The sequence below is a fragment of the Microplitis demolitor genome, chromosome 5 (genome assembly GCF_026212275.2).
Source record: "Microplitis demolitor isolate Queensland-Clemson2020A chromosome 5, iyMicDemo2.1a, whole genome shotgun sequence".
Lineage (NCBI taxonomy): Eukaryota > Metazoa > Arthropoda > Insecta > Hymenoptera > Braconidae > Microplitis > Microplitis demolitor.
Genome location: NC_068549.1, coordinates 21,536,178 through 21,551,003, shown reverse-complemented (window position 1 = coordinate 21,551,003; position 14,826 = coordinate 21,536,178). Strand labels below are relative to the sequence as shown.

Sequence of the window (14,826 nt, the reverse complement as noted above, 5' to 3'; positions counted from 1 at the left end):
TATAAGAGACATTTTTTTTTGTAAATTAAATTTCGAACAACTTTTATTGCAAAAATTTTTTTATACGACCAATATTTTTGCCATAATATCAAAAATTTTACCCAATTAGTTATTAATTATTATTTTTAAATTAATAAATATTATTATTATTTTTTTTGTTAATAGTTAAAAAGATACAAAACATATTCGTATTTATTACGATCACGACTGGCGTTCACAGAAGTGGAGCCTTCATTAGTAGAAAGCAGCATCGGTGAAGTCGACGAAGGTGTAGGTGGTGCATTACTGAACCCAGAACTCGGTGTGGTACCACCACCTGTTCCAGATCGTCCACCAACAAATAGGTATAGTTACAGAGCCGCCATTTACAATCGTAATCTGCTGAATGGTCAGGACTACGGCGGTGATATCGGTTGACGCGTCATGGGTGTCTTTTCAGCCTGTGTAATGTAACAATAATTACCAGTAAAACCAATAAAATTACATAAAGTAATTCAATATTTACTTAAATATTTATCAGCATTTATTATAAATTTAAAATACCGCACAAATTTTAAAACGTCAAATAATTTAATTATTTATTGTGGTAATTAAATAATTACACACGCTGAAAAGATATGGTGTTGGTTCTTTGTTATGTTTAACTCATAAATTAACTAAAAAAAAAAAAAAATACTCAGTAGAAAAGCAAAAACTGTCATCACTAAAAAATGTTAGAAAAAAAAACTATTACTAAAACTAAAGCTAAAGCTGTTTTTCGATAAAATTTTAACGAAAGTGTTTAAATGTTTAAGATTTAAATTAAAATTAAAATTAACAATTAATAAGTTTATTGTTATTTGTATTTAATAACGTTTTATAAATTAATAATGTGTCACTACAAGCTATTGATTTATTGTTTTTAAACAAAAACGTATACGACATGGTGCTGGTCTAAATGTTTAGTAAACTTTACAACACGAAAATTAATAATTTATTATTATAAATTAATACCTTGTACTATTACTAAATTTATGATAGCTTTGGCTTATGTATTTTATTTTTAACCATTTATTTATTAACCCATGTAAAAATATATTTTTTAAATTATCACTATGGTGGACTTTTAAATTTGACAATTTTTTTTTAACTTCAAAAATTTTTGGTTAAAAATACTAGACCCTTAAGTATTTTTTGAACCCTGTATTTTTGTAAATCACGTTCCCAAAATTTTGTTTCAAATTTTTTAACAGATCAAAAAATTACAAAAATTAATTTTTTGAAACCGAATTCTTAAAAAATTTCCTGTCAGTAAAAGTAAATTTAAAGTCGTCAAAAATTACTCCACCCAGTTTGAAATTTTCAAAAATTAAAAATTTTGAAGTAAAATTTAAAAGTTTCCCGGGCAAAATATTTTTATATTTTTTTTTTTACTCAATTTACAAGTTCACTATAGTGACAGTTTTTGACATTTTTTTTGCTCAAAAAAAAACCTGTATAATTTTTAAAAAATTATAAAATTTTTTTTTGAATTATTATTTAATTTTGGTACGAGGTAAAAACTCATGCTTTTCATATTTTCGACTCTAACTGTATTTATTATATATTAGATCTGATGTTGTATGATCAATGTTTCTTATTCTTATATAATAGATATATATATATATATATATTATTTTTTATATTAAATTATTATTATGATTATTGTCTTCTTTATATTTCTTTCTTTATTTAAATTTTAAATATATCAAGTGTGCGAATATTTCGAACTTAAGAATAATTCGACTTTTTTGAAAATTAAATTTGACTAAAAATTTAATATTTGAAAGGTGATCAGAATTTTTCAAAAACTTTCGGATAATTCTAAAGTTGACAAATAATCCAAATTATTCGATTCGAATTCGATTTGCACACCTCTAATATTTATACATTCATATTATTTAATGTTTACTCTACTCTAAATGTAATGCCACGTGTCAATTAGATGTGATAAGTATCTGTCATTAAATTTTTTATAATTAACTTTAATCACAACTGCATCTTAAGACTCTCGAGTTGTTTAATTTTTTATTATTATTATTATTATTATTATTATTATTATTATTATTATTATTATTATTATTATTATTATTATTTTATTTCAAAGATTAATAACCAGTCAGTCCAATGAATTTATTAATTAATATTAATATTTGATTAACTAGTGATTAATTAATATAGTAATTGGTATTAATTATATTATTAAGGCCAAAGAAATAAAGTTCAAACAACTCGGAAGTATGTAAACATGTAGTTTATATCTTTATATGTTTTATAATTAATAAAAAATAGCCGGTAAATTTTTAAAAATTAATTATTACTACTCATTAATTTTTAAATTGAATATTTATCTAGTTCAGGTTTTAAAATTTTATTTTTTCAAATTTAATTGTTTGTAAATAATTAATTTTTTATATTAAAATTTTGGTTATTTAGAATATAATTATGTTGATAAATTAGCGGTAAATTTATTTAAATTTGATTATAAGAAATTTTGTAATATTAAAATTTTTAAAATTTAATTTTTTAAAATAAAAAAAAAATTAATAACTAAATTTATTGAATGAACTTTAAAATTTTTATTTAAATTTCATTTTACAGGCGGGAAACTCAGCTTTATTAATTTACTGCAGATGTATTAGACGATTACGATCGTTTGATAGTTTTTTAAACTTTTAAATAGTGGCGCGAAAATGGTGAAAATAAATTTTAACATTCAAATAAATTTAAGACTGAGATTTCCCGCCGAGATTAATTTATTATTTAGTTTTACTTAGCATAATAACTATAAAGTTGTTAATATTAATGAGTAGTACCCTAATTACTTAAAAATAATAAAAAATTAAGCGACTGTCAGGTAAGAATTTAAAACAACCATAAGTTGACAAAAGAAATAAAACTTACTGTTATGGACATAAGTAAAAAATTTTAATGGAAACTATATCGATTGTTGAAGAAAAAAATATGAAATAAAATAATTACATACTAAATTACTTTACAATTATAATTAGCAAGTAAAAAGGCCCAATTATTTACACCATACAAAGTTTGTAGAACTTGATAATTTATAATTTTATCAATAGATTTATTTTTTCCACAGTTTATTTTTTTTATTCGACGCCTTTATTAAGTGTCAATTTTTTTTACTGTCAATTAAATATCTTACTTTTTAATTAAAAAAAATTTACCAATTATTGACATGACTTCTAATCTTTAAGAAGATTAATCTGGATCTGATGACTGAAAATTTGGTAACGCGCGTTTTCATTCCGCGACAAAATATCCTACGGACAAAATATCCCCGACAAAGAGGATATTTTGTCAGAGATATTTTGTGGCGGGATGAAAACGCGCGGAATCGAAAATTTGAATTAAATTTTTTAAAAAGTAGTGGTGGGGGTATTGTTTGAGAATGTCCTTGAATAAATAAATTATATATTAATATAAAAAAAATTTTTAAAATATCAGTACAATTATAAACTATATAAATTTTTGCCAATCATTTATATATTTATTTCTCACCATAAAAATATAAAAATTTAAAAGTGATGCCAGTTTCAAAATTAAATTTTGCTATTAATATTTATCATAATTAAATATTTTAATTAAAATTTTTTAATTGTCTAATTTAATTTTAATTAAATAGAAATGAAAAATAAAAGTATTCAAAATTTATACTCCAGTATATTTATAAAAATCTTACGGATCACGTATGTATGATACTGGTTAGCTATGAATGTTAATGTAGTTGACAATTATCAATTTTCAAAATTTTGAAATAAGCAAATTAGATAAAAATCGAATAAAATTAAAAAATACGCATTTATAGAATTTGAAAATATAGATGTGCATTTTTTTTAATTTTCATATTTTTAATCATTTAATTCGTTTATTTGCAATTTGAAATTTGTCTCATCTTCTACATTCACACACAAGTTAGCTGACGTCTAATAACTTTTTAGTTTCTTTCCAAAACCATAAATAATAATTAAAAAAATATTTTTAAAAATTGCACTTGTAATTTTTTTTATTCTCTACATGTGCATATTTTTAGTTTTTTTTTTTTTTTTTTTTTGAATTGATAATGAAAAACAAATCAAAAATTTTTAATTGTCAACTTCAGGATCATCTTCTTTAAATATATGAAAATAAATATAAAAACTGTCATCTATTTTGAGAAAAAGTATGAAAAAAAGTGTCAGTAATTGGTACATTAATAATTGGGTTTTTATCTCATAAATTTCTAAAAATATTTAAATTTAAATTAACAAGAAATTTTTTTTTTCCACAAAATTACGTCCAAAATTTTTTAAATTTATTTCCATCACAATTATTTAAGTTTTATTTAACAGTGATAGTACTGATGAACACATATATGATATACAATATATATAATACATAATATAATAAATATAAAAAATAATCCTAGTGCTCTTGCATTGAACGGATATTTGAACTGAGATTTAAATGAAAGAAATAATGAAATTTAGTAACGTAGTATTTTATAATAATTGTTTACAACTTTGTTGCAGTATTACGCATATTATTATTATCATTATTATAATTATTATTATTAAAAACTAGTAATTTACTTAAATTAAATAATTATTAAAGTGAATTGCTGAGTAGATTTATATACTAATTAAAAAAAATTATTTATAATAAATTATTATTATTAATAATTAAAAAAATATATATAAATATATGACTCAAAAAATTAAATAGTTGATATTTATAAATTTAATTAAATAATTAAACATTAATTACTAATTATTGAAAATTAATTTTTAATTAAAGAAACAATTAATTTTATTTAAATTAATTAACATGAAAAGATAATCAAAACTAATAAACTTTGACAGTTAATTATAATTATAATTAATTAACAATTTTTATTATTATTAATTTAAAAAAAAACACTAGTCGCAATAGAAATTTTTAATTAATTTATTATTAAAGTTGATTAATTATTTAATTAATTAATTAAAAATTAAGTCTTCGAAGCAGTCTCCCAATTTATAAATTATTTATACATTTTAAATTTATACTAAATAATTAAGAAACGTTAAAGGAATTAATTAATTAATAGATTAGTTAATTATTAAATTAGTTAATCGAGTGTGAATGGACGACTGTTAAAATAGAAATTAAATTTAAAAAAAAAGTAGAATTAAATGATGAGAGAAATTGAGATAATAAAAATAACAAAGTTAATTAATAAAACATAAAACATTTAGTGTATAGGAAATCCTTGTATATAAAGCTGTAATATATGTGGATAATATATATAATGATGGTTAATAATTATTATATATGTATTTGTATATGTATAATAATTATTATAAATCTTATGAAGCTAAAAAGGCAAAAATAAAATGTCTGAAAAATTTTAATTAAATATTTTTTAGCTTTCCCTTTAATTTATATATTTAATATACATATTATAATTAATAATAAATAACAAATTGAAGTATGTATGTATTTATTTAATTAGTAGTTGTTATTATTTATTTTAAATGTATTTTTATATTAAATTGCATGATAAATCTTTTTGAATTTGGTTTTATTTATTTTCTTTTCCTGATTTTTCATCACATTCTTTTTCTGTGCACTCACTTTTTGCATGATCATTAATATGCGCATGATTATATTTACTTATGGATTAATAATTATAATAATAAATAATCAAATTTTGTAAAATTATCAGACACCAAAAATTTTTGGTAATAAAAAAAAAATACTGCAATTAACCGACGTCTAATAATTTGATTTTTTTTTTTTTAAGATGAATTTTGAAAAAAAAAATATTTCAAAAAATTACACATATAGCTTTTTAAATTTTCTACAAGTGCATATTTTTAGTTATTTTTTTTTTTTTTTCTAAAATTTTTAATTGTCTGTTAACTTATGATAGTAAAATTAGCAGACATTTGAAATTAAAAAAAAATTTGTTTTAACAGATAAATAATAAAAAAAAATATTTCTAAAAAAATGCACATGTCGGAAATTTCATAAACTATACGTGCAATTTTTCAAAATATTTTTTTAAGATTTATTTTTGTGTTAAAAAGAATCCAAAAATTTTCAAATGTCTGCTAACTTTATTGTCATTGTTAAATTCAGGATTTTAATTCAAAAAATTGTTAATATTTGTAATTTTCATTTAAATTAAAACTGTGGAATCAGAAGAATTTCAAGACTTTGAAGCCATGGAAGAAAAAATTTTCAATAGTATAATTTTTTAATTGTTTTTAAAACACCAATTACTTTTTACAAAATCAGAAAAAGATTTTTTTAAAAACAAAGTAAATAAAAAAAAATAATACAGTCATAATTTACTGTCACAAAATTATCATAAAAATTTTACATTAAAATCTATTGCAGTCGAATTAATTCGATTGTATTATAAAGCGAATACAATTTTTTTTAAACTTAAAAGTATCCAATGCATGTTAATTTAAATTTTAGTGAAAACTTTTTAAATTTAAAAAAATGAAAATAATAGATTCAAATTAATTTGTTGCATGCACACAGGGACGACGAGACGACGTGAAGTATCATTCATCGAATCAAGTGGATATTATATACGACGATATAAAAATATATATGAATAATTTAGAAAAAAAACTCTAATAAAATATAGGAAAAAAAAATATTTATAATAAAGGACCCTAATAAAAAAAAACTAAAATTAAATGAAAATTAACTCAGTACAGTAGAAAAAAAAGTAATTCTTAACTACTTAATATATATATATATATATATATATATATATATATATATATATATATATATATATATATAAAGTATTACCTCTTAAGTATTTAAAAGTGTTAATTATTAAAAAAGTATAGAATATTTAACTAATTAATTATAATTCAAAAAAAGCCAAAGAAATGTTGCATTTAAATATTTATTACTACAAAAAATGTATGATTGTATTTTTTTTTTTTTTTTTTTTTTTTTTTTTTTTTTATTAGTTATATTTTGTTTTGTATTTAAAAAAATAGCTAATGATATAAATACATGTACTTGATTATTATTAAAAATCACTATAATTATTATTTACATGGAGATTATTAAAGTGTAATTACTTAATCAAAATTAAGTGATTATCTTGCAGAATAAATAAATTGATTTATTTTTTATTATTATTATGTGAATTACTGTAAATACAAGTTTTATTCAAGTTAATAAAAATGATGTAATGTTTAAATTAATTGTTTTTTGACTTGTGAGTACTTAAAATATTATTTTCGTTTTTAGTTTTTTTTTTTTTTTAATAAAAAAAAAATCGTACGTCCTTTTAGTTTTAATATTTTTTTCAATATCGAGCACCGAGTCTGTATTGAGTCTGGGTTGAGTCTGTATTTTCTATGGAAGCTTAAGACAAGGATTCTAAAATAACGCTAGAAAATACATGTACTTAATTATTATTAAAAATCATTATAATCGTTATTTACGTGGAGATTATTAAAGTGGAATTACTCAATCAAAATTAAGTGATTATCTTGCAGAATAATTAAATTGATTTTTTTTTATTATTATGTGAATTAATGTAAATACGAGTTTCATTCAAGTTAATAAAAATGATGTAATTTTTAAATTAATTGTTTTATGACTTCTGAGTACTTAAAATATTATTTTCTTTTTTAGTTTTTTTTTTTTTTAATAAAAAAAAATCGAACGTCCTATTAGTTTTAGAAAGCTTTCTAAAACCAGAAGAGCGTATAATAATTTAAATGCTTTTAGAATTAGTAACGTGATATATATGAAGAATATAAAGTTATACATTTTTATAAATAATAATAAAAAAAAATTAAAACTTTAATTAAAGAAAAATTTGTCTTGTCCTTTTAAAAGACATCTTAAAGTTGACTCGGTGCTACTTGGGAATTGCTATCAATTCGGAGTTTAAAAAAATTTTTTAAATAAATTTTAGCCGCTAAAATTTGAAAATTCGAATTTTGAAATTTACAAGAAGACTTTACTGAAATTTATTTCCCAAATTTCTTTCAACTCTAATTAATTTCAACTGTAAGTAATTTTATTTTAATCTATATCTCAGTGAAATTGTCTTTTTTAATCAAAGTTTTAATTTTTTTTTTTTTAATTAATTGTTGAAATTTGAATTCGGTCTCAAAAATTGAAAACCAAAAATTTTAAATAGAACACTGCCTGAGAATGACTTTAATTTTTTTTTTCATCTATAATGTTTTTATTTAATATACATATATACATATATCAGGTAATTACAATTTGGTTGCTACGATACCGGTTCAAATTTATTTTGACACCTGCTGTTTACTAGTACAATATAGTATATTAATAAATGTCTATGTATTATGAATTACAAATTCAAATGCAATGTCAAAATTGAATGATAATAAAAATCTAAGTACGAATGATTGTTTAACTCCAATTGAAGATGTACCTGGTGTTATAAATTATAATAGCCTCGTAAATTTAATTATCGAACAAGCGCCGAAAGGTGAACGTGGTCGACTTTTTCGTCAAGATGGAGTTAAACTGGATGAAGTCACTGAAATACGCATAGAATTTTCAAGTAATTTGTTATCTTATTAAATATATGAGTGTAATGTTACTGACAGGCGGGAATTTTAAAAATTTTTGAATACATAAATGAAATTTCTGAATAAAAATTTTAAAATTTTAAATAAAAAATCAGTACGCGCCTTTTTTTAAATTTATTTATTTAAATTTCATAAAATGTCTCGTCTGTTAAATTCACATTCATTTAATATTTTTGTTCATATAATAAAATTTAATTGTTATTTAAATTAAATAATTTAGAGATTTTGAAAATTGATCATCTTTGGATAATGAAAAATTTGACAAAACTCACATTGTCACATAATATTATTGATAAAATTGAAAATCTGGATGCTTTGATAAAACTTCAAGAGCTTGATCTTTCATTTAATCGTATTACAAAAATGGAAAATTTGAATCATTTAATAAAATTAGAAATTCTTATTCTCACTGGAAATAAAATAAATGATATTGAAAATATTGATGATTTGATAAATCTTAAAATTTTTAGTATCGCTAATAACAAAATTGATGAATGGGACCACGTATGTAAAATTATTTTAATAAAAAATATTATTTTTGTTTAATTAAATATAAATTATTTTTTTTTTAGGTTTTATATCTTAGAAAGTTCAAATATTTACGGAGCATAAACATGACAGGAAATCCTTGTACTAAAAAAGAAAATTATAATGATTATCTTGTGGCATTTTTACCCCAGGTTATTTATTTTTCATATGTACTAATAAGTGATGATAAACGAAATAGTTGCACTCAAATGTATCAGTAAGCTCTTGTCTACTTTATATTTATTCTTTTTTATTAAACTTGGTAATTAATGTTATAATTTTAATAAACAATTTTGTAGACAAGCTATTTTTAAAGTCGAAGAAGAAGAAGCGATTGTAAAAAATGAAATAAGTAGACAATTTGCTTTAGGAAAAAAAATGGCTAACGATTTATTGTGTTTCGTTGACCAGCTAGATGGGGATGAATTTTTTGAACTAATTTTCAAATATGACGAAGGTATTCCTTAAATTTTACCAATAGTTCTTTTATATATTTAAGTTAGATAAGTATTTTTTTTACTTCCCGCTATGAAAGTTTAAAATTTAAAAAAAAATAGTTACTGCGGTCCGATTTTCAAAAAATTTAGATTTTGAAGCTTTGAGATGTTTGGAAGCTATTACACAGTAAAAAATATTGTGTTAAAATCAACATAATCGGTGTTAAAAACAGTCCACATACTTGTGTTATTTCTTAACACAATTTGGGGGAATTTAAACACAAAATTTGGGTTAAAATCTCAGCACGAAATTCCGGTAATACGAGAAGTTAATTTAACACTTTTAAAATGTCTGGCGACAAAAAAAATGTTAACTTTCATATTTTATTTTTGTAGGATGGATATTCAGTAAAGATAATTTATATATTATTTTGAGATTATCAAAGTCACAACAATTATTATTTAACATTAAACTATTGTTTGATAGTAAACAATCTTTTTATTAGACTCAAGATTTTTAAAAAATCACGTAATGTTTAATAGCAGTTGCAAATAGTAAATCAATTAATTTATTTTAAAAAAACAAAAACACATTTTTAATTAGCGAAAAAATAATTTTAACATTACATTAAATAATTCGAAATTATAACTAAATATTTTTTATTAGTATGATAAAAATTCCAGCTTTTAGTAAATGGTAAATTAAATATATTAATGAAAAAATTTTTTAAGTTAAATTAACATTTATAAAATGTCGATTTTACTTTCATTTTTATAATAATTCTTCCGCGACTATCGATTTACTTTTTACCATAAATTTCGTGTTAATTTTAAAGTAACTCTTAATAAATGTTGATATTTTTAATTCTCATACTAAGTAACACTTTTAAACTGTTAAATAGTAGATCGATTTAAAATTTTAAAGTAACACTGAAATGCCTCGATTTAACACTAAATAATCAATAAAAAAATTTAACACCGTTTTTAACACAGAAACACTAAAAATTCAAATCTTTATTTTTTTGATAGATGGTAATGTACTTAAAAATATAAATGACGAAACTTTTCAAGTCTTCGAAGAATGTAAACAAAAATTTTCGATAGTTTGTCACGAATTGTATAAATTTGGAATAGATCAACATTCTCTAAGAGTTAAAGAGAATGAGGAATTCAATTCAGTTGTCGAAAAAGCTCGAGAAACTGTCCGTGATGAAGCAAGACAGTAAGTTATTACTCTTATATATTACTCTACTATATTTTCAATTCAATCATAAATTAATCTCGCTTTCATATATTTTTAAGAACAATAGAGACTATAAAAATAGAAAGAAATGAAATCTTTAAAAAGTTTGACAGCTTAATGGCTCAGTCAGTAGATAACGAATTATCAAATGAGGATATCAAAATTGACGTTAAAATGATTAAAGCTCAAGAACTCGCTAAGGAATTCAATGAAAGCTTATCAAATATGTGGACAAAACTCATGTACAGCCATGTTGTTTTGCACGAACAAATAGAGGACATTTATGAAATATTTAAAATAAATATGACTGATTTAAAAGATTCATTTGTAGAATTTGTTCGTAAAACGTTTTCTCAAATGCGTGATATTTTACTTGAATATCGCGGCGCAATCAATGTTGTTATTAATAATTACATAGCTAGTGTTGATGAATCAATTATGCCTTCACATCTTGTTAATATTTGTGGTGACGTTGATATTTTGAATAATACTTTAATCGCTTCTCATGATATTCACATACAGGTCAGCAAATAATATCGCGTTGAGGCTGAGCTGTACCGAAAAAATTATCGTATTTAAGAGGAGGAAGTTCATCTTATACATTTTTTTGAAAGTTAAAAAAATTTCTGTGATAATTAATAAATTCATAGTAATTTGAAATTTGAAAATTTTTTAAGTATGGCCCAGCCTTAATTTCAAAAGGACACTTTTTTTACGTCCTATTGACTACAGGAAGTTCTCTAAAGCTAATAGGGCGTATGACTTTTTTTTCATTGCCAATCCAATATTTGGTACACAAAAAAAAAATTATTAGATCTCGGCTAACTGTGATCCTGAAATCAGCAGACAATTAACAACTTTTTGATTTTGATTTTTTGATTTCGACAAATCAATTGCAAAAAAACAAAAACTAAAAATATGCACATGTAGGAAATTTAAAAAGCTAGAGGTGCAATTTTTTCAAAGATTTTTTTTTTGACCCGTGTAATTTTGAGTTAAAAAAAAGTCTCCAAAACAATTGGCATTAAAAAATTATCCTCTTTTTTGGCTCTAGGAAGCTCCCTAAAGCCAAAGAGACAAATAAAAATATGTCCTTTTGGAATTAGTAACGCGATATATTTTAAAAGCTTACAATATATTTATTTTCATAAATAAAAAATTTATTAACTTATATTTATTATACCAGACAGTTGATAATCGTGAAGACAGTATAATTGAACGAATAAATCTTTGGCTTGAAGAATTATTAAATAATTTTATCACGTAAGTTCAATTCATCAAACTGTAGATAAATTATATTTAATATAATTGTTCATTTCTTTATATATTTAAAGGCAAGAAAATATTCGTCACCGCCAACGGATACTAGAAATCTCCCATTTTTTGCAGTTTCAACGAGAACAAATGCATAATCACTTTTACATTAATGACTCATTTGCTCTAGATGTTGCTGCTGCTCTTGAAGGATAACATACGTTTTAAATGTAAATAATTTCTTTATTTTTAAAATATACAAAATATTTATAACTCACTTTATAAAAAAAGGTACAAAAGTCAACGATATATCTATACAAAATATTAAATTTCATTTTTATAAAAATTACCATAACTATAACAATTAATAATTTTTTAAAATTATTTTTTTTCTTTCAAACTTTTGATATATGCTTCAAGTGCAATTTGTACTTTAGGCTGAGAAATAAAATTCAAAAATCGTGAAGTATCTGCCTCACGATTTTTTTTCAGTCGCTCGATTAACTCACTTCTAAAATCCATTTTGGTTGCGTATCTGCCTACGGCTGAATTAATAAATAAAATTTAAAATTTAATTAATATATTATTTAATTACTTGATTAAATTATTTTTTATTCATCCTTACCAGGGATACGAGCATATGAGTCAATATATTTTTGGCATTTTGAAATTGCTTCGTCTTTATCAGCAGCAAGTTCATCAACCAAACCGATTTCGAGTGCTTGTTTTGGTAAAAATAGGGTACCTCTATAATTAATAGATAACTTTTATGATAAATTTATTTAATAATTTATTGGTTAATAATATTTTATTATTAATTTCCCTATTAAAAAAATCCATGTAGGATCTTGTATAGGAATCCGTAGAAATCCATATAGAAAATTATGGATGTATATAGGAATTCATGTAAGAAAGTATGAGTATCTGAGTTCTTATGTAGGAAACTGTGGTATTTGGATTTCCATGTAAGAAATGCACTTAGGAAACTATGGGTATTTGAATTCCTACATAAGAAATACATACAGGAACTTGAATACCTGGATTTTCATATAGGAAATTCATGTGGGAAACTATGAATACCCGGATTCCTATGTCGGAAATTTATATGGGAAACTGTGAATACCTGAATTTCCATATAGGGAATCTACACAGGAAAATATGGATACCTGAATTCCCATGTAGGATATTCATGTGGAAAATTATGAATACCCGGATTCCTATGTAGGAAATCTATATGGGAATGAAACTATGAATACCTGGATTTCCATGTAGAGAATCCACATAGGAAAATATCGATACCTGAATTCCTATATAGGAAATTCATATGGGAAATTATGAATACCTACATTTCCATGTAGGAAATTCACAAAGGAAACTATGAGTATCTGAATTTCTATACAAAAAATTCATGCAGGAATTTGAATTTCTGAATTTCTATAAGAAACCATATGGTAATCTAAGCTAAATTCCCACATCGATTTTTTTTGATAGAGTACTTACTGCAGTAACGCTAGTTCTGCTTGTCGATATCCGATTGTTGATATATAAATTTCTCTAAACCACGAAGGTGCTACGATACCAAGTTTTGTTTCATTTAATCCAATAGCATGTTTACCATCAACAAATACTCGATATTCGCAACTCATTGCAGTTAAACAGCCTCCAGCTGGACTCGATCCCTACAATTAATTTTTTATACCAAAAGACTAGTATTAATCTTAATAAATATATATATCATCATACGTTTATTGCTGCAGCAGTTGGTATACTCAAACTATAAAGAGTAAACCAAGTTTCTTGCAATTGTTCCCAAAATTGTCTGGCTCTTTTCATATCCGGTTTATACATTTCCATGATATCTAAGCCACCCGAAAATATTGTTGGTAAAGATGACGTAATAATGACACCTTTACTACCATCTTTAACTATTTTATTCAAGGAATCATTGAAGTCAGTAAGTAATTCAAGGTTGAGGCCATTAACTGGTGGCCTTGCCAATGATAAGATACTTGTATCTGAAATTAATTTTAATTTTTAATATATATATAAATTATTCATAATTTATATATTATGTTTATATTTTTTTAAGGGCATTCACAGACAGTGTCCCCATTTTTTTAAAATATGCAGTGACTTTCAATATTAGCGAATTAAAATTTAATTAATTAATGAATTAAAAAAAAGTTAAAGCATTAATTGAAAAAAGGAAAATTTCGACGAGATTTTAAAAAAAATTTTTCTAGTTGTTATCAAAAAATATAAAGGAATTAAAAAAAAAATTAGGAAATAAATTGTTGAATTGAAAAAAAAAAAAAATAATTATTTACTTGTTGCATCGTTTTTTGTTACATTGATTAAAGTCCCAGCAGCTGAGTAATTTCTTTTTGATATTTGTTGTATTAATCCGAATTTTAAAACTTTTCTGGTAAACAGATGCATAATTATATGAAAAATAAATACTCGTTATGAATATTGTTAAAATAAACTGGTCAAAGTACAGAAATTACAGTCTATAAATATAATGAATGTAAAATAAAATTAACAAAAAGTAGATCGGATTGAGAGAAAGAGTTGAGACAGAGATATGACATCAACAAACAAGATGCAACTTTTGAACATGGAATGTGGAATTGAATTTAATGTCATATATATATGATAAGATATCTTTTAAAATTAAAGTACTCACTTATTAATTAATGTAAATAAATTGCATACATTTTTATTTTTAAAAATTTCCATTTTGCCGCGCTAA

General features: G+C 22.5%; 3 protein-coding genes across 7 annotated transcripts in view; 2 read left to right on the top strand and 1 right to left on the bottom strand.

The window, feature by feature from the left end:
• The window catches only part of LOC103579357 (PH and SEC7 domain-containing protein), a 54,093-nt gene extending 47,362 nt beyond the window's left edge, over nucleotides 1-6,731 (top strand). For 2 of the 5 annotated variants that reach the window (XM_008560720.3, XM_008560719.3), the window contains one exon: nucleotides 166-1,333. In XM_008560720.3, coding sequence (XP_008558942.1) covers nucleotides 166-417 — 252 coding nt within the window. In that variant the 3' untranslated portion in view covers nucleotides 418-1,333. Of the gene's footprint in view, nucleotides 1-165; nucleotides 1,334-6,552 lie in introns of those variants that run through there. The other 3 variants (XM_053739145.1, XM_008560718.3, XM_014444653.2) reach the window with 2 other exon arrangements.
• A 1,654-nt stretch (nucleotides 6,732-8,385) lies between these two features.
• LOC103579531 (dynein regulatory complex subunit 3-like) lies at nucleotides 8,386-12,290 on the top strand. The gene is made up of 8 exons (XM_053739580.1): nucleotides 8,386-8,584; nucleotides 8,833-9,116; nucleotides 9,185-9,357; nucleotides 9,440-9,597; nucleotides 10,649-10,799; nucleotides 10,880-11,342; nucleotides 12,007-12,083; nucleotides 12,155-12,290. The coding sequence occupies exons 1-8, from the start codon at nucleotides 8,386-8,388 to the stop codon at nucleotides 12,288-12,290; spliced, it is 1,641 nt and encodes a 546-aa protein (XP_053595555.1).
• A 39-nt stretch (nucleotides 12,291-12,329) lies between these two features.
• LOC103579358 (enoyl-CoA delta isomerase 1, mitochondrial) lies at nucleotides 12,330-14,686 on the bottom strand. The gene is made up of 5 exons (XM_008560721.3): nucleotides 14,402-14,686; nucleotides 13,818-14,089; nucleotides 13,575-13,753; nucleotides 12,700-12,821; nucleotides 12,330-12,619 (listed from the first exon to the last, which is right to left on the bottom strand). Exons 1-5 carry the CDS (start codon nucleotides 14,511-14,513, stop codon nucleotides 12,456-12,458), a joined length of 849 nt encoding a protein of 282 aa, XP_008558943.1. The 5' UTR covers nucleotides 14,514-14,686; the 3' UTR covers nucleotides 12,330-12,455.
• Between the last annotated feature and the right edge of the window lie 140 nt (nucleotides 14,687-14,826).